Source organism: Panthera pardus, unplaced genomic scaffold, assembly GCF_024362965.1.
Source record: "Panthera pardus isolate Hobbes unplaced genomic scaffold, ASM2436296v1 HiC_scaffold_2, whole genome shotgun sequence".
In the NCBI taxonomy this organism is placed as follows: domain Eukaryota; kingdom Metazoa; phylum Chordata; class Mammalia; order Carnivora; family Felidae; genus Panthera; species Panthera pardus.
The window spans coordinates 77,103,500-77,130,469 of record NW_026526765.1 but is presented as its reverse complement, the minus strand read 5'-3'; the positions used below and the strand labels follow the sequence as shown (position 1 = coordinate 77,130,469).

General features: G+C 34.9%; 1 protein-coding gene across 1 annotated transcript in view; it reads right to left on the bottom strand.

The window, feature by feature from the left end:
- The window catches only part of ST8SIA4 (ST8 alpha-N-acetyl-neuraminide alpha-2,8-sialyltransferase 4), a 97,288-nt gene that overhangs the window by 41,016 nt on the left and 29,302 nt on the right, over positions 1-26,970 (bottom strand). The window contains exon 4 of the mRNA XM_019450623.2: positions 10,514-10,807. Coding sequence (XP_019306168.2) covers positions 10,514-10,807 — 294 coding nt within the window. The remainder of the gene's footprint in view (positions 1-10,513; positions 10,808-26,970) is intronic.

The window sequence follows — 26,970 nt, the reverse complement described above, 5'->3', positions numbered from 1 at the left end:
ATAACTCAGACTAAGACAGACAAATATCATATGACTCGCTCATATGCAGAATCTAAGAAAAACAACTGAATAAACAAACAAACAAAAAGCAGAATTAGACCTATAAATAGAACAAACTAATGGTTACCAGAGAGGAAGGAGGTGGGTGGATAGACAAAATGGGTGAAGGGGAGTAGAAAATACAGGCTTCCCATTATGGAATGTTCATGGGAACAAAAAGCACAGCATAGGGAATACAGTTGATGATATTCTTTTTTTCTTTTTTTTTTTGATGTTTATTTATTTTTGAAAGGGAGAGAGAGAGCACGTGCATGAGCGGGGAAGGGGCAGAGAGAGAGGAGGACAGAGGATCCCAAGTGGGCTCTGTGCAACAGGCTGGATACAGGGCTCAAACTCACCAACCGTGACATCATGACCTGAGCCAAAGTCGAAGCTTAACTGACTGAGACACCCAGGTGCCCCTAATCAGTGATATTCTAATAGTGTTGTATGGTGACAGGTGGTAGCTACACTTGTGGTGAGCACAGCATAATGTATAGGGAAGTGGAATCACTATGTTGTACATAGAAACTAATGTTAACATTGTGTATCAACTATATTCAAATAAAAAAAAATTAAGGAAAAATATCATACATTGTAACAAATTAACTGTGTCCTGCTTTTCTTTTAATAGAAAGATATACTTGACTAATGAAAAATTTAGAACATCAGCTACACAGAAAAGATATGTCACTTGATTTAATTTCTGCAAGTCTTGTTATTCCTTCCTATATTTAAATGCACACGCTAGAAATTATGACCCTGATCATTAAATTGTGAATGAAGTACTCACAACCTGCTAGTTTATGGGTTGCCTACCAAAAGAAAACCTAAATGATCCAGCAAAACCCCAGGAAACTTAAGAGGGTGTATTAAGTGATATCCCATTGTTAAACTTCATTTTATTTAATGACAAAAATGAAGAAATAAGTATACTGCTTATGAAGTATGCAGATTAATTTATTATATTCTGAATAAGAGGAAATAATTCAAAAGTTAGTCACTTCCAGTAATAGTGTAAAAGAGTACTTATCCTCCCAACACAAGATGAAATTACTAAGAATAAATTCAAGATAGCACAACAAATGCCAACACAATAAATATAAAGTGGGAAACTTTTGCCATATGTTAAGCATGACAAAATCAATTTTTCAAAATCCTAAGTGATGACAAGTTGCATATGAATGTATCATTATAAGGAAAGTGTATTGGTACTGTCTGACATGCAAAAAGTCCAACAAACAACTTGCATGGGATACTATTAGTATATCATATGTTATCTAATTGCTCATAATAGTGTATTATATTGTATATCACATACTGTGTTAAGTGTATACAAAATATTAATAGTATATTAAATATTGTTATATGTTGTGTGTATATGTAGCAGTATATATTATTTTTATTTTTCCTGTATGCAATATATAAACACTACTCCAGAAGTAATTTTACATAATTTGCATTTATAGAAAGAGCTATGCTTTTTATTTTATTTTTTTTAAACGTTTATTTATTTTTGAGACAGAGACAGACAGAGCATGAACGGGGGAGGGTCAGAGAGAGAGAGGGAGACACAGAATCGGAAACAGGCTCCAGGCTCCGAGCTGTCAGCACAGAGCCCGACGCGGGGCTTGAACTCATGAACCGCGAGATCATGACCTTAGCCGAAGTCGGACGCTTAACCGACCGAGCCACCCAGGCGCCCCAAGAGCTATGCTTTTTAAACAGGTTAATAATTTTCGAAATTTAAAGAAAGAACAAATTCAATAGGATAAATGGCTCCCTAACAAACATATATCCCTATATCTTCTATATCTATATCTATTCCCTAACAAACATATATCCCTATATCTTCTATATCTATATCTATATCATCTATAACTATACCATCTATATCTATATCTATACCTATCTATATACACACACTTACACATATTTGTGTGTATATGTGTGTGTACATGTTTGTGTGTGTGTGTATGTCTTTTACCAGCAACAAGAAACATTTAGATGGGGGTGGGTTAGCTTAATTATGGTCTTGAAAAATATAAAGAATATTTAAATTCCAAGAGAAATGACTTTGAAGCAGGAATATTTTAGTAAGCTACCTCAATTATTATGTTGATTAAGTTAAACAAAGCTTTTTATTTAGGTTAATAGATGACATTTCTGAGGATGTTGTAAATATTAAGTACAAATGTGTATTGTGTTGTTTTAAATATTCACTTAAGCAACAACAGTTAAAGCACAGGACCAGTGAAACTCAGCACTCAAAAGAACCTAAATGGTTATTTATGTCACTTCCCACATTTTAAAAGATACAAATCTGAGTCTGAAGGATATAAATAGTCTTGTCCATGGACAGAATAGTTTTATTTTGATCTTTCTTGTATATTAAACTCCTAAATAATTCTTGAAAATTCTCTAAGCCAGAATTCTCAGTTTGGATCAATGTAGAGACAAGTTTTCAAAAGAATAAGAATATTTTTTCAGAACCTGCAAAATACATCTGTTAACTCTAATTTGAGAAACTCTGCTATAGGTCATAGGGTATACCAAGCATTTCAAATGAAGTTCTTAATTCCAAGCTATTTTAATGCATTCATTAGTCAATTTTACTCACACTTGTACATTTCTTTTGTAGTTTTTAAATTGTCCTTTAAATAAGAAACATTTGGAAGATTTGTTAACTATAAGGGTAGCATATATATTCTCCACTAAAAGATAAAAAAAAACAGATATCATAGATAGAACTCATAAAAATTTTTAAAAATCTACATGAACTGAATTTATCTTTCCCTTAATCATTTTGGTGAAGATGTTTACAAATTGTTGGATAACTTTAGAATTACCATCTATGAAGGTAACACATAGAACATTATCAACTTTTATTAATCTCAATATTAACCAGTCCTTAATCTAAGTGTTTATCTTGATTAATACAAAGTATCTTTATCAACTTAAAGAGAGTATAGTCTCTATTATATGAATACTGATATTAAAACAAATAATTAGGGTATGATGACAAAATAGGACAAACATTTTTTTTGTTGTTGTAGTAGAACTGAAACAATAAACTAATGGATGATATAAATTTATAAAATAATTTGGACTTGAATATTTAATTTTTGACTTAAATACTTTAATGCTTCATAATAATTGTCAGAGGCAAAGGATTCAAATATAAATGTTTGAATATATTTTCCAGAATGATTGCAACAAATCTAAAGGTTTTTTTTTTTTATGTTTATTTATATTTGAGAGAGAGACAGAGCACGAGTGGGGAGGGGCAGAGAGAGATGGAGACAGAATTCGAAGCAGATCCCAGGCTCTGAGCTGTCAGTACAAAGCCTGACACAGGAGCCATGAGATCATGACCTGAGCTGAAGTCAGACATTCTAACCAACTGAGCCACCCCAGCGCCCCGAAAAAAAACAAAAAACTAAAGTTTAAATCAATTATGCTCTTAAATATAAATATCTGAATAGAGGTAAGAGAATTATAATTAAGATACCAGAGAATAGAGATAAGATCCCAAGGAACAAACTCCCTAAAGTAAAAACTTAAAAAAAAAAAAAAAAAAAAAAGAGGCAGAAGACTATATATCATTCTAAGCAAGAACTGGAAATTTGTATATAACATTTTTATGCATATAAAATATAATTTTAAAATACACTTATTTATCTATCTAATCTCTTTCCTTGGAGAATTCTTTTAAAAAAAAAAACATTTTTATGTTTATTCATTTTTGAAAGACAGAGACAGAGCACAAGCACTGGTGGAGCGGGCAGAGAGAGACGGGGCGGTGGGGGTGGGGGTGGGGGGGGGCGGTGGGGAGGGGACACACAGAATCTGAAGCAGGCTCCAGGCTCCAAGCTGTCAGCACGGAGCCTGACACGGGGCTCGAACTCACCAACCGCAAGATCATGACCTGAGCCAAAGTCGGATGCTCAACCAACTGAGCCACCCAGGTGCCCCTTTTCTTGGAGAATTCTTAAGAAACTATCAGGGGTGCACAGGTGGCCCAGTCGGTTAAGCATTCGACTCTTGATTTTATTTAGCTCAGGTCATGATCTCGTAGTTCATGAGTTTGAGCCCACATTGGGCTTGGCACTGACAGTGTGAAACCTGCTTGGGATTCTCTCTCTCTCTCTCTCTCTCTCTCTCTCTCTCTCTCTCTCCCCCTCTCTCTCTCTCTGTGTCTCTGCTCTTCTCACACTCTCTCTCACTCTCTCTCTCTCTCAAAAATAAATAAATGAACTTAAAATTATCTATAGCACTTGTCAGTGGAACTGAGGGTTTACTTTTTCATGCTGATTTATTTTTACCATGTTAATAAATGAGAAAATAAAGTATAACCATCCCACTGTATAAAACAGCACTTGGCTATTGTGCATCAAATTATAGTAATTATAAAAATAGGACTTTTTTGACTAACACTAAATATTTTATAAAAATATATTTTGATATGTCATATAATAATTTAAAATTGTATCTTAAACTAGTCCATGGATTAAATGTTTGTTTCAGTATATTATGTGTTGTACATTGACAATTTTATTATAAATGTAATAGAACCTTGAATTTTTTATATCTTGTCACATTTTTAAAGTTTCAGCAAGTCATTTTGAAGTTTCAAAATCCCCTCTTCATTCTTAAAGTCTTATGAAAATTATTCCTCTTTCATAAGGAAAACTGCAAAATAATTATAAAAATATGTAGTCATGTGTAGCTTTTGAAGAAATACCAGAGAAAAGCTTGCAACTCCACACCAGTTTAATGCATTCAGGTATTGTCTTAAATTTGTAAATATATCTTTTATTTGTCCCCATTAGATTACCCTTTCATTATTTTGTAAGATTGTTTTAAAATTATAATCTAGCTATCCTTTTGTCCTTACATTTTATTTAATATGGCTTGGGAAGAATGACCATTCATTAAAACATAATCTAAGAATCTCTTTGAGTTTTATGATTGAGGTTATATTTTTGGGGCTTTATAAAAAAAATCCCGACAATTGAATAGACGTTTGAAGTTGGTAAGCCATCATAATTTTCAGCGAGGAAAAAGTTTAAATAATGATGCTTGACAATATGAAAACTAAATGATTCTCATTGTGTTCAGGAACCTTTTGCTTTCCAAATCACTTAAACTCTCTACTTGTAATTGCAGTGCTTGGAAGGCCCTTTGCATACACAGTGATTACATGCACACTAAACTGCGTGCTTTTACTAGGTGTTCTAAACTTTTTATGAGAGACAACAAACTCCAGGAATCAACAGAGGCTATGAAATTCTCTAAACTATTTTCCTGAACTTTATTAACCACAGTGTTTCAGAGAGATGTAAAACAGATACTTAAAGAACAGATCTTTGGGGAGTTTGCTCATGCTTTCATATCATGTGAATCTGTTTCATCAGTATTCACACTTCCTTATTTTCTTCCAGAGTTCCAGTAGCTTTGCAGAATATAAACATTATGTTGAAATGCTACATTGCATGCATTAATGTGTTCATTTCATTAATTCCATAAATGAAGTCACCTTTCACATATACCACCTGTACAAATTTCCAATGGGATTTGAAGAGTGAAAGGCACCTCTAGAACTACTTCTTTATATCCTGGGTCACAGTTTAGAATTCAATCGTTTGACATCTGAAGGGGGAGCACATAGATGGATGAGTAGTACAGTAGCAAGGTGAGTTCTTCATGGAGAATTCAAAACAATTCTTGTGAAAAACATCTAAAGCATAGTAATCTAAAGAAAGTATACCATTAACTTCACCAGTGGTCAGAAGTTTGGCCTTGTTAATCTTTGGAATAAAATGCTTAGGTGAAATAGTTTATAATCGTTATGGAAGGAATGTGGATAAAACAAAACATGAGTATTGATGAACTAGTTATTAAAAGGTTCTGCACTTTCTATATATTTTTTAATGTTTATTTATTTTTGAGAGAGAGAAAGATACAGAGCATGATTGCTGGAGGGGCAGAGAGAGAGGGAGACACAGAATCCAAAACAGGCTCCAGGCTCTGAGCTGTCAGCACAGAGCCCAACATGGGGCTTGAACTCATGAACCGTGAGATCATGACCTGAGCTGCAGTTAAACACTTAACCACTGAGCCACCCAGGCTCCCCCCTGCACTTTCTTTTTTTTTTTTTTTTAATTTTTTTTTTCAACGTTTTTTATTTATTTTTGGGACAGAGAGAGACAGAGCATGAATGGGGGAGGGGCAGAGAGAGAGGGAGACACAGAATCGGAAACAGGCTCCAGGCTCCGAGCCATCAGCCCAGAGCCTGACACAGGGCTCGAACTCACGGACCGCGAGATCGTGACCTGGCTGAAGTCGGACGCTTAACCGACTGTGCCATCCAGGCGCCCCTGCACTTTCTATATTAAAAAAAAATCTGTTAAAAGGGGCACGTGGGTGGCTCAGTCAGTTAAGCCTCCGACTCTTGGTTTTGGCTCAAGTCATGATCTCATGGGTTCATGAGTTTTAAGCCCCACGCTGCCGCACAGAGCCTGCTTGGGATTCTCTCTCTCTCTCCCTTTCTGTCTGCCCCTTCACTGCTCATCCTCTCAACCTCTCCCAATATAAATAAATAAATTTTAAAAGTCTGTAAAAAAGCTTATGTGAATCCACAGCTATTAATCATGCACAATTCCATTTAGATTCTAATTTATTGAAAATGCTCCATTTCAACCATACCTCTTATTTTGTGCTTTGCCACTTAGAGTGAATGAAGAAATATACAACAGAATTTAGGGAACAAAATATTAATTGCAAAGTTTATATGGAGAGACAAAAGACCAGAATAGTCAACACAATATTAATGGGGAAAAAGAAAGTCAGAGGACTGACACTCCCTAATTTCAAGATTTACCATAAAGCTAGCAAAATCAGGACAGCATATAGTCAACTAATGTTTCGGAAAGAAGCAAAGATAATATAACAGAGGAAAGGTAGTCTTTTTTTTTTTTTTAAGATTCTCCTGGCACCATCTTGCACTGGAAATTGCTGGGAGGACCCAGGCTGTGCATGCAACCAAACTTCACTCCTGCCCTTCAATATATACCCCACAGGCTCCCCAAGGATAATCTTTTCAACAGATGGTGCTAGAATAACTAACTAGACAACCACATATAAAGAAAAGAATCTAGGCACAGACCTTATACCCGTCACAAAAAATAACTCAAAATGGATTGTAGATCTAAATGTGAAATGCAAATCTATACAATTCTTAGAAGATAACATAGAAGAAAATCAAGACAACTTTGGGTTTGGCAATGACTTTTTCGATATATCACCAAAGGCATGATCCATGAAAGAAACATTTGATAAGCTGGTCTTCATTAAAAATAAAAACTTATGCTCTTTTGACACTTGTCAAAAGAATGAAAAGACAAGCCACAGATTGGGAGCAAATATTTGCAAAAGACCTACTTGGTCAAGGAGCGTTATCCAAAATATACAAAAACCTCTTAAACTCAGCAATAAGAAAACCAACAACCTGACTAAAATATGGGCCCAACACCTCAATACACCTCTCACTGAAAAAGAGATAAAGACCACAAATACGCATATTAAAAGATGCCCCACATCATTAGGTCATCAGAGAAATGCAAACTAAAACAACAATGAAATATCACTACGCTAATGATTAGAATGGCCCAAATCCGGAACACTGAAAGCACAGCTGTGAGGATGTGGAGGAACAGGAACTCTCATTCATTACTGTGGAGAATATAAAATGGTACAACCAGTTCGGAAGACAGTTTGGCAATTTCTCACAAAACTCAACATACCCCTATCATAAGATCCAGCAATAATACTCCTTGGTATTTACCCAAATGAGTTGAAAATTATGTCCACCACAAAACCTGCACACAGATGTGTACAACAGCTTTATTCATAAATGTCAAAACTTGGAAGCAACAAGTGAATGAATAAACTGGTACATCCAGACAATGCAAGATTGTTCAGCACTAAAGAGAATGATCTGTCAAGCCATGAAAAGACATGGAGGAATTTTACACGCTTATTGCTAAGCACAAGAAGCCAATCTGAAAAGGCTTATATATGATTCCTACTATATGACATTCAAGAAAAAGCAAAACTATAGACACAGGAAAAACAAACAGAAGCAAACAAAAAATGTTCTTACCATGAATTAATGGGGAGGAATGGATGAATAGGACTTTTAGGTGAGTAAAACTACTCCGTATGATACTATAATGGAGGATACATGTTATTACCCATTTGTCAAAACCCACAGAATGTACAAACTAAGAGTGAACTGCAGTGTAAACTATGGACTTTGGGTGATAATGTTGTGTCCATGTAGGTTCATCAGTTGTAACCAATGTACGGCTCTGGTACAAGATGTTGATAGTGGGGCTATGCATGTGTGGGGGCAGGGAGCATATGGGAAGTCTCTGTACCACCCTCTCAATTTTGCTGTGAACCTAAAACTGCTCTGAAAATAGTCTATTAAAATGGTACTAATTCAGAGTAATCTTAAATTTTATTAGTTTCCTATAATCAAAGAGTACTTACTTCAAAACATTTGTTTTTGGATCTTAATAAACTATCACTGGAGTGTGTATGAATATTTCTATGTGTGTGTCAGAGTGTATGTGTCTTCGTGTGTGTTTAAGATAAGACAATAAGACAGTGTTATCTTTAATATTTTCTCACACTCAAATGATACTCAACATTAACATATCAAAAAATAAGATGCGTTCTTAGCACAATGCTTTATAAAGTTATCCTGTTAAAAATACTTTTGTTTTTCCTTCAGAGTCAAACTGTAATTACCAGGAATCTTTGTAATTAAAAAAAACACCTATCCTCCAAATGAATGTATTTTATCTTACTTTGTTGAAGCTTCATGTCAAACATCAAAAGAGTGAATGTTGAATAACCATGATTTAGTTATAAGAATGCAATTTAATTGTGTGAAGAATAACACAATCCAAGAAACTGTCTCGAGCCTTAAACAAGGAAACGGTAGGTAAATCCTAGAAGGAAAGTATCACAGTAACAAAACAAAATGAAAACACCTTAGCCCAGTCCCAATTACAGTATATGAAGCAAACTATTTTTAATTCTGGGTTTGGAAACTTTTTTTCTTTTAGAACTTCTATCCATTGTATTTAATTGGTCCCTTGAACTTGCCCTTCCCTCCCATGGCCACTAATTATGCCCCACATTTTTATCATCTTGCGAGTATATTAATCAAAAAAGTCTAATTGGTCTTCATACTCCTAGCACCTCTTCTTGCCAATTCAGAGTCTGGTGTTACAAGACTTACTCTCCTAAATTCACACATATAACTGTGCTTTAAAATAAAATTGATTCTTTTCCCAATCAAATCACAAGTTATTTTTCCAACCTTGTATTCCAATGCTTTACACTGGACTCCATTACTCCTCAAGTTTACCTTGTTCTTAATTACATCATTGTCTCGGTTCACTCTAATAATGCAATAACATTTCCTTCTGTTTGGTTTTCTCTGTCACCCTCTCTCTCTCTCTGTCTCTGTCCTGTTTCTCTCTTTCTCTTTTTATCCCTGATAAATAGCTATTCTGTTTTTTATGTCTGGTTGAAATGTTAGACTTTTAAGTGTTCTTTGCTAACATGAGAAACAAACTCTACACTCCTGACAATATACCCTCTTAACATTCGTTTAAGTACTAGCCAGTTGTATACATACATCTGTTTCTGCTATAAAGCCTATGCATTCCTTTAAAGAAGTAATCAGACTTCTTCATTTTTCTATCTCCAATATCTGGCATTCAGTAGATATTCAATAAATACACATTACTGCTTATCTTTGTGTTATATATTTTACACATTTATATGTGTGCATGACTGAACTTGGCCTTTTGGCCACTTGCCACTTTTATATAAAGTCTATTTCTTGGTTTTACATCTGAGCTTGTATTAATAAAAGGGAAATGTTAACCTAATTCATAAAATTGGAATCTATGGCTTTTGGGGGGAAGCATCAGGGCATGTTATCTCATCCAGCCTTCTCTATCTCTAGTAGACCTCTTAACTACAGAAGGGACTTAATTGCTCCTTAAATATATCTAACATTTATGCTTCCACAATATTGCCCAGTAGCCATTTAGCACTTCTGTTGGTAGTTTTCTTACCCCAAATTCATCAACTTTACCATGAATTCTTATTACTCTTTAACATGGCAAAACATAAAAACCAGTAGTATGCTCATGACTAGACATAAATAGATGCTAAGTTCAAATATTTGCTTTTTTTAAGGAAGAGAATGAGCTTTAAGATAACATAGCACATAAACAAAATGCAAGTTGCTGAATAGCGTACCCATTATAAAAAAGGAGAAACATGTATCCATTGGAAGCTTTTCCTGAAGCTCCCTCCTGTCTAGGGAAAACATTTAGTTATGTGTTCCATTGTGCCAAGGACAGACTGGTCCTTTCCAGACACTTACCCTCTGACAGCATGAATAAGTCTCAATGATGGATAGGCAGTTCGCACTTTCAGTTTGTTCTTAAGGATTAATGCATTAACCCACTCCACGTGCTTCTCTCCTCCTTTGACCATGAAAGCAGGGATCCAAAGGACACTATCATTCAGCATGGAAAGTCTATGCACAAATTTTTCTCTGTCACTCTCATTCCGAAAGCCTCCAAATGCTCTTTGTACAACTGATGGATTCATGGTAATAAAATCTGATTTAGTTCCCACATCTGCAGCAAACTCCACCACAGGGGCTAGATTACACCTGAAGAGGAAAAAATTAATGGACAAATGAAAAATTAATATAAACATTAACTCCTAAAACAGTGTACATAAAAAGAAGAATGGGGAACAAGCATTTTTTTTTCCTACCATGTTAGAAAAATAAGATAATCTGCCTGATAAAATTATATTTTCAGTAAGTTATCACATATTCAGGAATATTATCTTCAATAAGGATGTGCTCTCCTAGTATAGGGCTCAAACTGTCATTGATATTAATTCGGCCTGTTGTCTAAGAATACTCTTTGTTGCTATCTTCATAAAACCACATGATATGAATTCCTAATAGTTGAATTTATGATGGTAAATTCACAAAAGCTCAGCTGCCGTGCAGTAGGCAACCTAAAACCACATGCTGTTCTCTAAGTAAGTAAAACACACATTAGACTTGATATTCTAATTCCACACCACTTGTCAAACTTAGGTCATTTTAATAACTTTATAAACATAATTAAGTGAAGGTGGCTTTTCTGTATCCTGAGGTCCAGTAAAAGTACAATTTGCTATAGCATTTTCCACAACCATATTCTTAATTGCCCTCTACAGCCCTAAATGGGAAAGAAATGTAAGAAAAGTGGAATTATTACATTTAATATGCTTTTTTGAGATATTAAACAATTCAGAAAAGCCCTTATTATCAAATATCTTTCTGTTCCTTTTGAGCACATCATCAAAATGCACATTTTTTTCCTCTGCTATCAGGCCGCATATGCTTTGTGGAGGAGGGACAGAATTCCATGTCCTGTTCTCCCCACTGAAGCTCCAGGGTCTCACAAAGTGCCTGCACCTGATTTCATTCTTACATCGCAAGAAAGCTTTGAAAGCTTTGAAAAGCACCTTGAATTTTGTCTTCAGTCAAATTTTGATGCTTCTTTGATCCTATCACATAGGTGTTTGGATACTTGACTTAAAAATAGTTTTAAAATGTTTTTCATTTTCTAAAAAACGTTAATTTGTACGTGAAAAGTTAGATATTTAACAAGTAATAGTTTGATAATTTATAAAAAAATCATTTGAATCTATTCAATCTACCCCTTCAAGAAAACACACACACAGTACATACACGCAATTTCTTCTTTTATTTTGCTTCCCTAATATCAGCCTTTAAAGAAAAGGGGAAATAAACTGATTTCCTCTTTCTGTATTTTTGTGGGTTATAATGCATTATGAAAATTTCTCACATTTCCCTTCCTTGTGCTCTTTGCCACTTTAATTTAATTCTCAAACAAGTCACATTTAATTAAAGGGTGAAGTGTGTGCTCCACTATTTAAAATACTGGCTTGTATATCCTTCCTTTCCTTATCTCTCTTAATTAATATATCTTATTACTTGCTAGATCTCTGACACCATTTAGCTACCATAAGGAACAACTCACACAATTCAGCAAAGTCTGTATTATTTAGGATGAGCTCCTCAGAGAAAACAAATAAAAAATAACGCATCATATTGTTTAGAAAATATTTTTTTCAAGTTATATATATTTAATTATACCCACTACAGTGTGTGACATTTATTTGTCTTTAGCCATGATCCATGCACTATATGAGATTAGATATTATTCATTCCCATCACAGTAAGAATATTATGGATGCCATCATAATATTATGAAGAATATTATGAAAGGAATAGCTACATGTGAACAGAAGCCAAAATGGACATCTTACTGTGGAACTCACTATAGGTTGAGGACATAATTATTTTTCAAGTCCTAAACTGTGTTTCATACCAACTTTAAAAATAGTTAAAATTCTAACCAAGTTGATTGCAAGATGAATTTGAATACTTCAGGGAACATGCATTCTGAACGTCAGTATTACAGATACTTCTCCTTCCTCAGGTAAAAATAGACAATGCTTGTTAATGTTACAGTTAACATAATATGTCTTCCCCATCAAATTCCTCAGCTATTCTTTTCAGAGGATTTCTACTGTAGAAAAACAACATCTCTACTTCATTTTTTCTATAATTGTTAAAATTACCAGAGCCAACCGAGTTAGAAAAAAAAAAAAATACCATTCTACTGCATTATCTTTTCAGGGGAAAAATGTCACTTACTTTATGATTTACATTACTTTTTCTTATCACAGATTTAAAAACACCCATACTGGAGCACCTGGGTGGCTCAGGTGGTTAAGCGCCTGACTCTTGATTTCAGCTCAGGTCATGATCTCAGAGTTCATGGGATCAAGCCCCACATTGGGCTGTGCTGGCAGTGCAGAGCCTGCTCTGGAATCTCTCTCCCTCTCTGTCTGCCCCTCCCTTGCTTGTGCTCTGTCTTTCCCTCTCTCTCAAAATAAATACATAAATATAAAAAAAATTAAATATTCCTAGTCCCATGTTGGCCAACATTATTTTTTAGGATTTTAGAATTGACTTTTAGAATTGACTCAGCATGTTTCTTAAACATAAATGTATGGCCATGTGTCTTTTAAGAACTAATAGATTCATCAGTGATGTTGGGTGTTGAAAAACAGGTACTTTCCAGTAGGAAGCAAAAGTAAACTTAGAGAATAAGAATATTTTTTGAGAATAGGGTTGATCTAGGAGACCAGCCAATGTATATGATGCAAGGAATGCTAACTGATTGTACTGTTCACTAAAAAAAGCAGGAGGAGATGAAAAAGTAATTGATTCACATGAACTCTATTGTAAAGTTTTTATTACCTAAGCACAGTGTAACCAGGCTTGTGAGGGATGGAAATAGAAGCACTGAAAATAGCACAACAGAAGGACACATCATAAAATATAATCTACATTAGCTCTAGGAGTCCAGTATATTCATTTTCCTTGGAGTGACTATATCTGGTTTTTCACTGGAAGGAAAGACTAACATCGTGTCCACATGTGGTCAGTAAATTAACTACTCTGTGGTTGAGTCAGATATTTAGTCATATAATTAGCTGAATGCCACATAATCGGGGCAAGCATTATAAAACCCAAAATAACCAACCAGCTGTGTTGCACTCCCGCAATTCAGTAGACTTGTTGTGAACTGCATAGTGTTACTAGTAGCAATACTGCTGACTGAGCAAGATTATGAATAGATCTGCAATCAAACATTCTGCATCTTTCTTTTTTCTAAAATCTTCTGAAGGATTATACTACTCAAAAGTATCCAGAATGTGTAGCAAGCATTTATGAATTAACACATTAGTTTTCATTTAATTCTTAATCTCATAAAACTGATCAGTGGCCAATTTTTAAATGAAGGATTTCTGTGAGTCAAAACTACTGAGTACATAAGAATATTAATACACTCAAACTCTATTTCTTTAACAAGATTAAATTTTGTGTACTACCTGACTATTTTTGACATATCAAAAACATGAAAACAGGTATTCAGAATTAGGTATGTTGGCCAAACTCCCTGTATACTCTAAGCTACCCAATTTTAAATTTATTTGTGTTTATTTTCCATCATTAAAAACCTGCAGGAATGTATACTCTAGACCTCTGAAATTTCTTCTTGACCTCACACCAGATGTGATTGCCTCTCAACATTCCTTTTATATAGAACTGAAAATACTTTCATTTCTTTCAATGCTATAGAAAATGTTTTACATTAATTTTAATTTTAACTCATTTAATTTTTTAAGGAAAAAACTCTTATTTCATGTGTAACACCTCAGGATCACAGAATTCCCTAGGGACATGTGTTTTAATTTGTCAATATTCTCTGCATGTCCTTTAAGTAATAGCTCAATAGTCTAAGCAACTAGAAGTTCCCCCTTTCAACAGCTCAGCAGATTTGTCTTGAGAGTTCATTTTTCAAATACTATACTATATTCAAATACTCAGAACTCTTTTCCCAGCTATTTTACTATTTGTGCTATTTTCAAATTATATAATCTGGCCAAAAAATAATCTTGACCATTATTGTTAGTAATACCCATAAGATAAGGTTCATTCATTTAGCTGTGCGTTTATTCATCCCAGGGGTTGTGTTATACACTTATGCTAGCTATAGAACTAGTCATCCACAATACTAAAGTAAAATAGTGTGTGCTGTGATACAGGAGGTTGCTAATCACTTCTTTAAATGAATAACATAGATTAATGAGCAGAAAACAACAATGAGTGGATTATAGACCAAATTGTATTCTTTTTTACCATTTAATGTTCAAACAAGTTCCAAACACATGATTAACATCTTTTTTGCTCTCTTGGCCAGTCCCATTGTGTGTGTTTCTACACACACAGGTATCAACACTGTTGATACACAGGTATCAACACTGAAATATCTCAACACAAACTATCATTACCAAGGGAACCATGTTTGTCAACAGACTATGAAATGTGAGATAACCTCTTCTCTTTTCTGCCCTCAAAGGAAGCTTATGGTTCATATCCACTCCCATCCTGCTTTTGAGTTGAAGAGCCAAGAGAACAAAGAATCTGTGATACCTATTTCTTTCTTTCTTTTCTTTTCTTCTTTTTTTTTTTTTTTTAGGTTTTGTGGTTAACCTCTCCAAATGGCTAGAGGAAGCTAAAACATGCAACCTATCAGTCAGTCTTGCTGACTTTGTTGAGTGACTGTAGTAAGCCCTGAAAAGACCTAAAGCCAATAATTTTTGCAATATTTTATGGTAAGGAATAATATTAGCTCTACTCAGAGATGAGAAACTAAGGACAAAATGGTTAAGAAACATGTCCAAGGACATAGTGCATATAAAAGAAAAGCACAACTGTCTTAGAATGATTCAGGATAGCGGTTTTAATTGACACTATTTATACATGTGATTTCTTTCAGAATCAGAGAAAATGTCAATATATTCATCCTTCATCCCAACCTTCCTATAGAAGAAAGTGCAGACTCCCAGGACTTAAGCATATTATACAAGTCCATTCAGCCATATGTTCCCCAAATCCTGAGAAGTTATTAAACAAAGCGTTTTATGTATCTCAACCATAAGAATAATATTTATATTTCACATCTCTTGAAGGAGAGGATTTTCAGAATGTCGATAAAATAATTAAGTATCAAACTGATATGACATTTTGAAATTTGAATCATAGGATTAACAGTTAATTTATATGTTGCATACCATCAATGTAGTAAGCCAAGTGTAAGAAATAGAGATGAAACATCATGTTGAAGATTTGCGTTTCAGTGTGATGGATGCACACAGAAATACACAATCACACATACACATATCACATTTTATGCTTGATCAGATAACAATTAATGGAATCCTCAATTTGACAGAAATAAAAACAAATGACACTTATGTTGTGAAAATAACTAAGTGACAAAACAGAAGAGGAAACTTTTTCACAAACCCAGATTTGTTTACATTACTGGCAAGGGTGGGAAAAACAGTGCCATATTATTTCCAGGGAAATCACAGAATTGAAAAAAAATTCAAACTCATTCTAAAATACAAAAATGAGAGGGGCGCCTGGGTGGCTCAGTTGGTTGAGCGTCAGACTTCAGCTCAGGTCAGGGATCGCGCGGTCCATGAGTTTGAGCCCCGCGTCGGGCTCTGGGCTGATGGCTCAGAGCCTGGAGCCTGCTTCCAATTCTGTGTCTCCCTCTCTCTCTACCCCATCCCCGTTCATGCTCTGTCTCTGTCTCAAAAATAAACGTTAAAAAAATTAAAAAAAAAAAAATGAGAGCACCTGGGTGGCTCGATTGTTCAATTGCCTGACTTCAGCTCAGGTCATGATCTCACAGTTTGTGGGTTCAAGCTCCGCATCAGACTCTGTGCTGACAGCTTGGAGCTTGGAGCCTGGAGCCTGCTTCAGATTCTGTGTCTCCCTCTCTCTGTGCCCCTCCCAGCTCGCACTTTGTCTGTTTCTCTCTCTCTCTCTCAAAAATAAATAACATTTAAAAAAAATTGATACCGAGAATTACATTAGGCTATATTATTCCCACACTTCTGCCAAATCCAAAATGGAGTCATTGTTATATTATCAAATAATATATTAATAATATATATAAATAATATATTTAATAATATATTAAATATGCATCCAGTATGTATGCAATTTTGGCTTAAACTTTACAAATAAAAAGTATTTGGCTTAGTTTCTGCCCTCAATCATCTTTTTTTTTTAATGTTTATTTATTTCTGAGAGAGACACACAGAGAGAGAAAGAGAGAGAGACAGAGACAGAGAGAGAGAAAGAGAGAAGCTGGGGAGGGGCAGAGAGAGAGGGAGACACAGAATCCAAAGCAGGCTCCAGGCCCTGAGCTGTCAGCATAGAGCCCAACGAGGGGCTTCAACTCACGAGTCGTGAGATTATGACCTGAGCCAAAATTGGACACTTAACTGAATGAGCCACCCAAGCGACCCCCTCAGCCATCTTTTTAAGAGTAGTTATGTGGGCATTGGTGTTCACATCCCAACCTGCATGGCCTTGGGCAAGTTACTCAAACTCTCTGAGATCCAACTTTTTCTATAAATGATGCTACTAACACTGATTAAAATGCTATGAGAAAATTGAAACAAAATATCTGAATTTCATCTTAGAATTGTTTGCTTAGAATTGGTAATAAATATTAGCTTATGGTAATCATTTTTTTTATATGCCCTTTCCTTTTGCAACCTATTATGAGAGATAAAAGGAATGCATGTAGGCAAATTAAAGAGCATGTAGATAGAAAAAACTTACTGAACAACAGTGTGGGGAAAAAAGATTGACTGATAGCACATGTGATAAACCATTTTGGCTGGAGTCGAGCCACTCTTCCCCCTTCCCCCTCCAAAAAGAAACTAATTAGGATTTAAATGGTTGACTCAGTGGTTGATTAAAAATGACTTGAATATTAGACAAAACAAATCTAACTTCATAGGCAATATGAAAACTATTCAAGCTCATAAACATGGCTAAATGTACTTAAGAGAATAGGACACATATATGCAGGAAAAACTAGAATAAAGTTCTACAATTAGGACTTTGACACAATTCTTAAATAAAGTAGTGAAGGTCTTTTATTACTACAGCAAGAAGATTAATAGCTAAGTTTTATTTAGCATTGATTGTGTGGTAGAAATTGTTCTATTTGCCTTTTTTTGCTGTTTTCCTCATAATAATTTCATAAGACAGGCACTCTCATTATGTTTCTCCATTGATGAAGTAACTGAGTCGTTGTAAGTTGTATAAATTTACAAAGCTCGTAAAGAGTAAGGCAGGTTTTAAGCTCTGAAACATCGTGCATCAATTAAGTCCTGTGTATGAAAAGGAAGAACTAGACAAACGAATTTAGATATCTTTGTCACAAGTTCAGTTGCACCTGAATGTGATAGAGCTGTATCTTTGATCATCCCAGTAACTTCACTGATTCACACATCTGATCTGAAGGTCTGGTTGGCTAAAGGAAGTGAGAAAGTTACATCCTTCCTCACTCTTCTGTAAACACTCCTCACCAAAAGTGGGGTCTTGGATGGGAGAAGATAACTACCCAGGCATGTGGAGATTACTTCTTGGCAGGGATATATAAACAGCTGTGTTCCTCTGAAAAACAATCAAAGCAAGTAAACATGAAAAGGAATGTGAAGGGGAAAAAATATGCAGATTATGGAAGAAAGGTGAGGCAATTAAAAGTAGAAGGGCATCCGGGTGGCTCAGTGAGTTAGGCATCCAACTTTGGCCCAGATCATGATCTCACGATTCGTGGGTTCCAGCCCCTCATGGAGCTCTGCATTGACTGTGCAGAGCCTGCTCAGGATTCTCTCTCTCTACCCTTCGGTTGCTCTTGCTCTCTCTCACTCTCTCTCTCTTAAAAAAATAAGTAAGTAAGCTTTAAAAAAGTATATATACAGAGACTAAGGAAGGAAAGGGAGGGAGGGAGGAAGGAAGGAATAAAAGGAAGGAAGAAAAGAAGGCAGCGGGCTGGTGGTGACATTTATTTATTTATTTATTTATTTATTTATTTATTTATTTTAAAGTTTATTTATTTTGAGGGAGTAACAGAGAGAGAGGGTGAGAATGAGAATCCCAAGCAAATTCTGCACTCCCAGCACGGGGCACAAACCCACAAGCCCATGAGATCATGACCTGACCCGAAATCAAGGGTCAGACATTCAACTGACTGAGCCACCCAGGCACCCCTGGTGGTGCCATTTAAAAGCACAAGACTAAAATTCAAGTTGAGACTCTATGTTAACATCAGTGGACTACATTCTCTTCTGTAAAATAAGGAAATTGTCTCAGGAGAGAATGAGATGTACAGTCTACTCAATGAGTTTAATTTTGAAAGAAATACACTGAACTGTTTAGATGTTCAGTTTCTCTTCTGGGGACTTCTTTCTCATAAAAAAGTGTTCTCATTATGAAAAACTAATATGAACAAGAGGTATTGTTGGAAGAAAAAATCTCCTGGATTTTAAAATAATGAAAGGATACTGAAAAGATCTCACAACAATATAGAGAATACTAGAAGGCTATTAGTAACGGTAACAAATTTAAATGTAATATAAAATACAAATATCTCCTCTTATATAAAGCATTGGTTTAAAAATAAGGCCTATTCCAGTGGAAAAAAATAAAAATAAAAATAAAAATAAGGCCTAAAAAGTATAGACTCACTCGAAGACTTCAGCTTACACAGGTATCTTGACTCAATGGGCCTCTGCCTAGACTCTCACCATGAAATCTAGCATATGAATAGACAAGAGTCTGGGAAATCAGGTGACAGTCAAAGCTTTTCACTCTGATTCCACATTTTTAATCAATCTCTGACATTGATCATTCTTCTTGGAGCCTGCTTAACTTTGAGTAGTATGAATACTTACAAATCATCACCTATTTTTCAAGAAAAGAGGAAAAAACTGGAGGAGCGATAAAAGGAACTATAGGAGAATTAAAAGGGGAAAGTAAGGCATCAGAAGGGTAATGACTTACAAATATATTTTTCTCAATTAAAAAATAAACTCTCACAGCCTCTGGTTGTCAATGCACAGTAATGTGCAATAAGCAATTTAGAAGGAAAGAATTTTAATTGCTGTCCTCTATCTGGGGCCTGACAATATATTTATAAAAGTTCATAAACCTCCTGAGCATTGTTAAAAACTTGTCATTATACGACACAGATTTTAAAGGAATTTAAAAATGATTTATTAATGTCAGCCTTTATCACAATTAAGAATTTGCATGTGATTGTTTTTTCACAAAAGTAAATATGTAATGTATATAGGGTAGCAAGATTAATATTTATTTGAATTACTGTAAATGTTACTTCTTGGAATTGCATATAGAATGAATCCTAAGCGTACCCTCAAAATGCTTCCTTTGTAATTAAAAAAACATCATTTTTATTTTTCTGAAGACGGTGTAAAGAGAAAATGCTGGCCATTGTTGAGAAATTCCCTGTTCATTATCTTGGGTAAAAATTCATGACTGGGGAATGTTTAAGACATGGGAGTGGGAAACCAAGCAAGAATACTTAGAATACATTTTCAGGTACTCTTGTCATAATCAGGGGACCGGACTACCCTATTGATCAATGGTTGCTAAGCAGTTACTACTGTTTTAAAGACGGAAGAACTGATTAAGCATGAAATGTATGTCCTTAAAAGTTACGTTGTGCATTAAAAAGAAGGAAACGGGATTCACAAAACATTATAGTTGATATTTTAATCACCCAAGAAAGAAAACCAAGGCAGAAAAACTGTAACTTCTTCTCATTGTAATTCATGGTGTTAATAAACAATGTACACTGTGGTCATTACAGAGGCTGTGGGAAACACATCTGAGTTTGCTAACTTTTAGTGATTATACTATAAACTTGTCACAACATAGCTTTGACATTTAATTTTCTTGTTTAAGAAAAGAAAAAAAATTGATTTGTCATTATAAGTTATGAATATATTTTTTCATTTTTTTGAAAGTACAACCAAGGGTTGAAAAATAATTTCTAACTTTGTATATATGATTTATTCCACACTAGGCCCTGGAAAGACAGTTGGTAGTATGCTCAGAGGATTTAGGGATTCTGGTACCAATCAAGTATTCAGAAAAATTGTCATATTATGAGTGAATAAAAATGAATGTTTTATTTTCTGATATAACAAAGTAGGCCAAGGCAACTTCACATTCATTAAATCATATTTATTCTAAGTAGAACTTCCTTATAGTCTGTTTTAGTAGAAAATCACATTTTGACTTGGCAGAAAGGCCTTGATCTCCATATTTCTTTCATCCTCCATATCTGATTCAGAAAGTTCCTCTCAGAAAATCTCTCCTGAATAGGGGTGCATGGGTGGCTCAGTCAGTTAAGTGTTTGACTTTGGCTCAGGTCATGATCTTGTGGTTTGGGAATTTGAGCCCAACGTCGGACTCTGTGCTGACAGCTCAGAGCCTGGTGTCTGCTTTGGATTCTGTGTCTCCTTCTTTCTCTGTTCCTCCCCAACTCGCATTTCTCTCTCCCTCTCTCTCTCTCTCTCTCTCTCAAAAATAAACATAAAAAAAAGAAAATCTCTCTTTAGTATATTCTTTCTTCTCTATTCCTATTGATATTTTCTCAGCTTAGTCACCACCATGTTTCTTTGGACTTTTGTTGCAATGATTTGTTAATTAATTATTTTTTAAACTACTAGCTAGACCCAGTGGTGGATCATGAATTATATTTGGGGTCACTGATCATCATTTTTAAAGAATGTGAAAGAAGAGAATGAAAATATTAGAAAATGACAGTGTTTCTTGCACATAATTTTATGAAAATTTGTTGAAGGTTTGTGTGTGTGTGTGTGGCCTATGTAGTAACAGCCATGGAAGCAGTAGTAGGAGTATATCATGATGTAAGTTGTATTTCTTACTTTGCATCTTTATTAAACAGAATTGAAAAACATTGCTCTCCAGTTTTTTAACACAAAGACTCCAATTTTATTATTCTGTTTCAAGGATGTTATCATCTTATTGAAATGCACCTTTGATCACATTTTTATCCTAACCAAAAATTCTTTGCTGATATCAGTCCAGGGCTTTCATACATTGTCCCTACCCTTTTCAGAATTTTATTTCTATAAGCCCATTGCTTATCTTAAATCTGAGATAAGGCTTCAGACTACTCCACATATATCTTTTCTATGTCCCTTTATTTATGATGAGGTCTCGTCCTGAAATGACCTCCCTCTCCAATACACTCTAGCCTCTAATCCAAAAAAGTTGTGTTTGTTCTTACAAGTCAAAGGTTAATATCCATTGCAATGCTTTACAGTATTTCTTTGGCAGGAAAAATCACTGCCCCTCTACTGTTCTAAAATATTTACTAGTACCTTTATTCAACCACATTTGAAAAGTTATCATATTTACTTGCTTATATAGTGTTGATATCTTTAATGAAATTAGTAGAGCTAACCATAATAATAATGAGAGTTACTCTGTGTATCTTGTGTATGTGAACTGAGAACCTGTGTACAGCTATTTGATATCTCAGTCTTCTAATAGCACTGCTGATGCTCTAAACCATGTCCTGAAAACATGCAGAACTGGGTCAGAGGTTAACGTAACTTTGGAAAATGGGCAATTTTGTTTGAATATATTTCCTCATTTAAAGGGGACAGGCTCTTCTGGGCTTCTGATGGTACATGCCAAAGAAAACAAATCTACTACCTGGATTGGGCCCTCAGGGTGTCTTGTGAGCTCTGCACCAAATCTTCTGATACCTGTACAGTTGCTTCAATTTTTATTTTTAACATGTTAGTTCTCTTAAACATGTTACAGATGTCCCATTAGACATTTGATAAAATGTGTTTAGAGAGATGAGCTCAAGAAAACAAAGGGTGCGGTACCAATAAATATGTGTTAAGCTGTGTTAAGATGTGTGAAGAATGACTGCTTTTACTTTGTTTTAACTGAAAGTGTTAAAATGTTTAACTGTCAGAAACTGTGCTAACTAAAATAGACCAATATTGGAAAAAATCATCCTTTTAAGTTGGAATTATTTAAACTGAAACAAGAAATGTGACCTGTTCCACTGATGTATCTAGTTTAGGTAACTAGTGTTTTCAGCAAGCAGAGCAATTCATTCAAAACGAGTTAGGAAGACAGGAGAAGCTCTAAAGACGGATAAAATTTTTTCACTCTGATGTTTTAAAATACCCATAAGTCTGAATTTACCCATAAGAAGAATTAGTACATAGGGATGGTAAGTGGAAACAAGAAACTACCAGTATTCAGCATTCTTCCAATTGTTAGGACCCCACCCCCTTTATTTTATTAAAATATAACAAGTTTCAGTTGGTGGTTTGTAAAAATGAAACTCCCACTTCTCTCTTACCCGGATAGTGTTCTTTTTTTTAATTGAACACCACATAAAATATTGAGATAAGCTTAAAAGCCTATTATGCATTAAAATTGACAAAGACTTAGAAATATCCTTATCAGGTAACTAAAGAATAGATCAAAAATATTGTAAATATAAAAGGCACCAAATTAAGTATTCCAAATATAGTAGTTTTCTTTTTTTAATTTTTTCAATATTTATTTATTTATTTTAAAAATGTTTTTAATGTTTATTTATTATTGAGAGACAGAAAGACACAGAGCATGAGCAGAGGAGGGTTAGAGAGAAGGGGGAGACACAGAATCCGAAGTAGGCTCCAGGCTCTGAGCTGTCAGCACCGATCCTTCAGCACCGATCCTGATGCAGGGCTCAAACTCACAAACTGCGAGATCATGACATGAGCCGAAGTTGGTCGCCCAACCGACTGAGCCACCCAGGCACCCAAATGTTTATTTATTTTTGAGAGACAGAGAAAGGCAGACCATGAGGAGGGAAGGGGCAGAGACAGAGGGAGACACAGAATTCAAAGCAGGCTCCAGGCTCTGAGCTGTCAGCACAGAGCCTGACGCGGGGCTTGAACGAACGAACCATGAGATCATGACCTGGGCTGAAGTCAGACGCCCAACCGACTGAGCCACCAGGCGCCCCAATAGTTTTCTTAAGATACGTATAGAAAATCATGCTTGGGGAATTTGAAAAATTAAAGTGAAGGGCAAGGCATACATATATACATGTTAAAAAATTAAGGATGATTATCAGTGATCTTGATCATTGGGACTAAAAATCATGAAAAGCACATTCACACGATACTTTGATAAGATGATGAAAACAAAGATTAAGGACAATAATAACCATAAAAATACAATATTCTTGGAAAGGAAATTATTTTTCCTGTTCCAAATAGAACTGTCTTAAAACTTAGTTTCATTCATTTGTATAATTAATTCCTTCTGTCTCACTGGCAGCAATACTTTGTTCCTAGCTCTATTACTATTGCTACTTTACTATTTTTTTATTCCTCTCCATGTCTATCTTCTCCATTGGACTGCAAACTGCAAACAGATTAGACCGTGTAATTTATCTTTATTTCCCTAATATCTACTGCAGTCTCTCAGGATTTGGCATATAGTGGCTGCTTGATAATTATTTGTTGAATGAAATAATACTTGTTGAAATTATGTGACAACAAATTCATAGAATGACTGCTTTTACTTTTAAACTTTAAATACATGTTTCTATTTTTTGAAATAATGACAATTAAGAGCCATATATTTATGCAAAAGATTATACCATTACTCAAAAAATTATGGGACTCTAATATTGAACTTCTTTCCTGAACAAGTTATGGATCACAGTAGAAAAATCATTCTCAATTATTTATGAGATCACTATGCTTTTGACGCAAGACCAATTTCTTCAGTCTGATCATTTGCACAATTCATTAAATATAATAACAACTACTAGTTATAACCTTTTGTCAGATGCTATATATAAGTTGTTCAAATCTTAAAGAACATTCACATAATTGAGTTATCTATAATCATGTTTTAAAAAAGAGGGGGGAGAAAGCTTCAGTTTACATAGCTTCAGATCTGGGATTTAAACCCAACTTTGAATATAAAACACTACAAATTCAACAAACGGTAGCTACACTTGTGAGCATGGCATAATGTATAAACTTGTTGAATCACTATGTTGAACACCTGAAAGTAATCTAACATTATGTGTCTACTATACTTCAAATAAATAAATAAATAAGTTGGCCCAAAATGAAACTGAAGTAAATAAAACAAAACAACAACAAAACTACAAACCTAAAATTTAGTGCACAATACCAAAGCTTCAAATGATTTTGATGCTTCAAATGATTTTGATTATCCAAAACACATTGTCCCCCGCCCCCCCCGCGTCTCCCTCCGCCCCTCACACACACGCGCGCGCGCACACACACACACACACACACACCATGCTTGTCACTAATGAGAAAATACACAAAACTATAGGCTACAAAACTCTATAAGTTACCCTAGCCCTAACTCTAGCCTTATTTTATTTATTTTATTTTATTTTTTTAATGTTTATTAATATTTAGGGGCACCTGGATGGCTCAGTGGGTTGAGCGTCATGCTCTGTCTCTCTCTTTGTCAAAAATAAATAATAATAAACATTAAAAAAAAAAAAATTTTTTTAATGTTTATTTATTTTTGAGAGAGACAGAGACAGGATGTGAGTGGGTTAGGGGCAGAGAGAGAGGGAGACACAGAATCCGAAGCAGGCTCCAGGCTCCGAGCTGCCAGCACAGAGCCCGACGCGGGGCTCGAACTCATGAGCTGTGAGATCATGACCTGAGCTGAAGTCCGACGCTCAACCCACTGAGTCACACAGGCGCCCCTCTAGCCTTATTTTATGCTCAAAATCACTCAGGTACTATTACAACTGAACCCAACTCTTCAGATTGCCAGGATATCATCTTTCTCACCTATCTCCAGATTTTTAACCACTTTTTAAAAATATAATTTATTGTCAAATTGGTTTCCATACAACACCCAGTGCTCATCCCAACAAGTGCCCTCCTCAATGTCCATCACCCACTTTAACCTTCTTTTTAAAGTAAAATGGTTTTGTTCCCAACTTTAAAACAGTATTTGCATTCACTGCATGGGGAAATGCATACACACACACACACACACACACACACACACACTATCACTACCAAAAACAGAAGTTAAGCTAACTCAAACGTAAAACACTTTTAAGTTTCCCTCTAAAAGATAGTCACTGTTAACATTTGGTACCATACTGACTGCCAATATTCTAAGAAAAAAATATTTCCAGTAATGGCATAAGTCAAACAACATACTGAAAAGACTACATTCTGTAGTTCCCAGAATTTTGGTGGATGCCAGTAAAGTAGATATGGGAAGTGGGAGGTCTGATCTCTTAGAAAAATGTCAGGGTCCTTTCCCCAAAACTATACTAAATGATGTTGATGTAAAACAACTTCTCTTCCTTTTGATGATACTTGTATTTACTAGTTCTTCTTTATTTATTTTCTGTGTACCATGACTTCCCAAGGCCTTGACCTTATCATATTTACCAAAACCTGTATGAATCATTAAAAATTAGTTTTGTTTTTCTTTGCCTAAGAAGTGATACTCTTCTCTTATTTTTGAGTCTAACATTTGCTTGACTACATCAGGAAGAAAGGCAACACTCCTGGACCAAAGGAAACAAAAGCCAGATTACAGGATGCAATATTAAGTGGACAATATTATTTCCACAAATTGACTGATGAGAAGCAAATTTATTCATAAAACATGGCAACCAGAAGGAAAAAAAAATTGAAACAACAGTGCAAGTTGACAGAACCTATTTGAAAGGTGTCTATTGAATCATAAGAAAATAAAGTCATAGAGTTTCAGAGCCAGAAAGAAATTTATGAGACCATCTAGTTCAACTGACTCATTTGGTATATTGGAAACCTAAAACCCAAAGTGATTTACATTACTTGTTCAAAGTCACACAGCTATATTTAATGCCAATGCCAGCAGGAGGATCCAGGTTTCTGAACTCTCGAATGACTATTATTTCAATTATACTTCAATGGAGAAAATGTACTGCTTAGCAACAATGACCATTTAACTGCAAATATTTACATCTTCTGTGTACCTAGGTCACAGATGTAATTTTCACATCATGAATATACTACAAATACATTAATCCTAAACCATCAGAAGAAAGATTTACATTTACTGAATAAATAATTTGTACTTGAATTTATATCAGTCAAGTTCACACATTATCTCATTCTACTTCTATACCCACAAAAAATAGAAGGATGATTTTATTTACATTAAATGTGAAGAAACCATGGCTTACAGAAGTAAATAGATCATTTGAGACTGAATATATATAT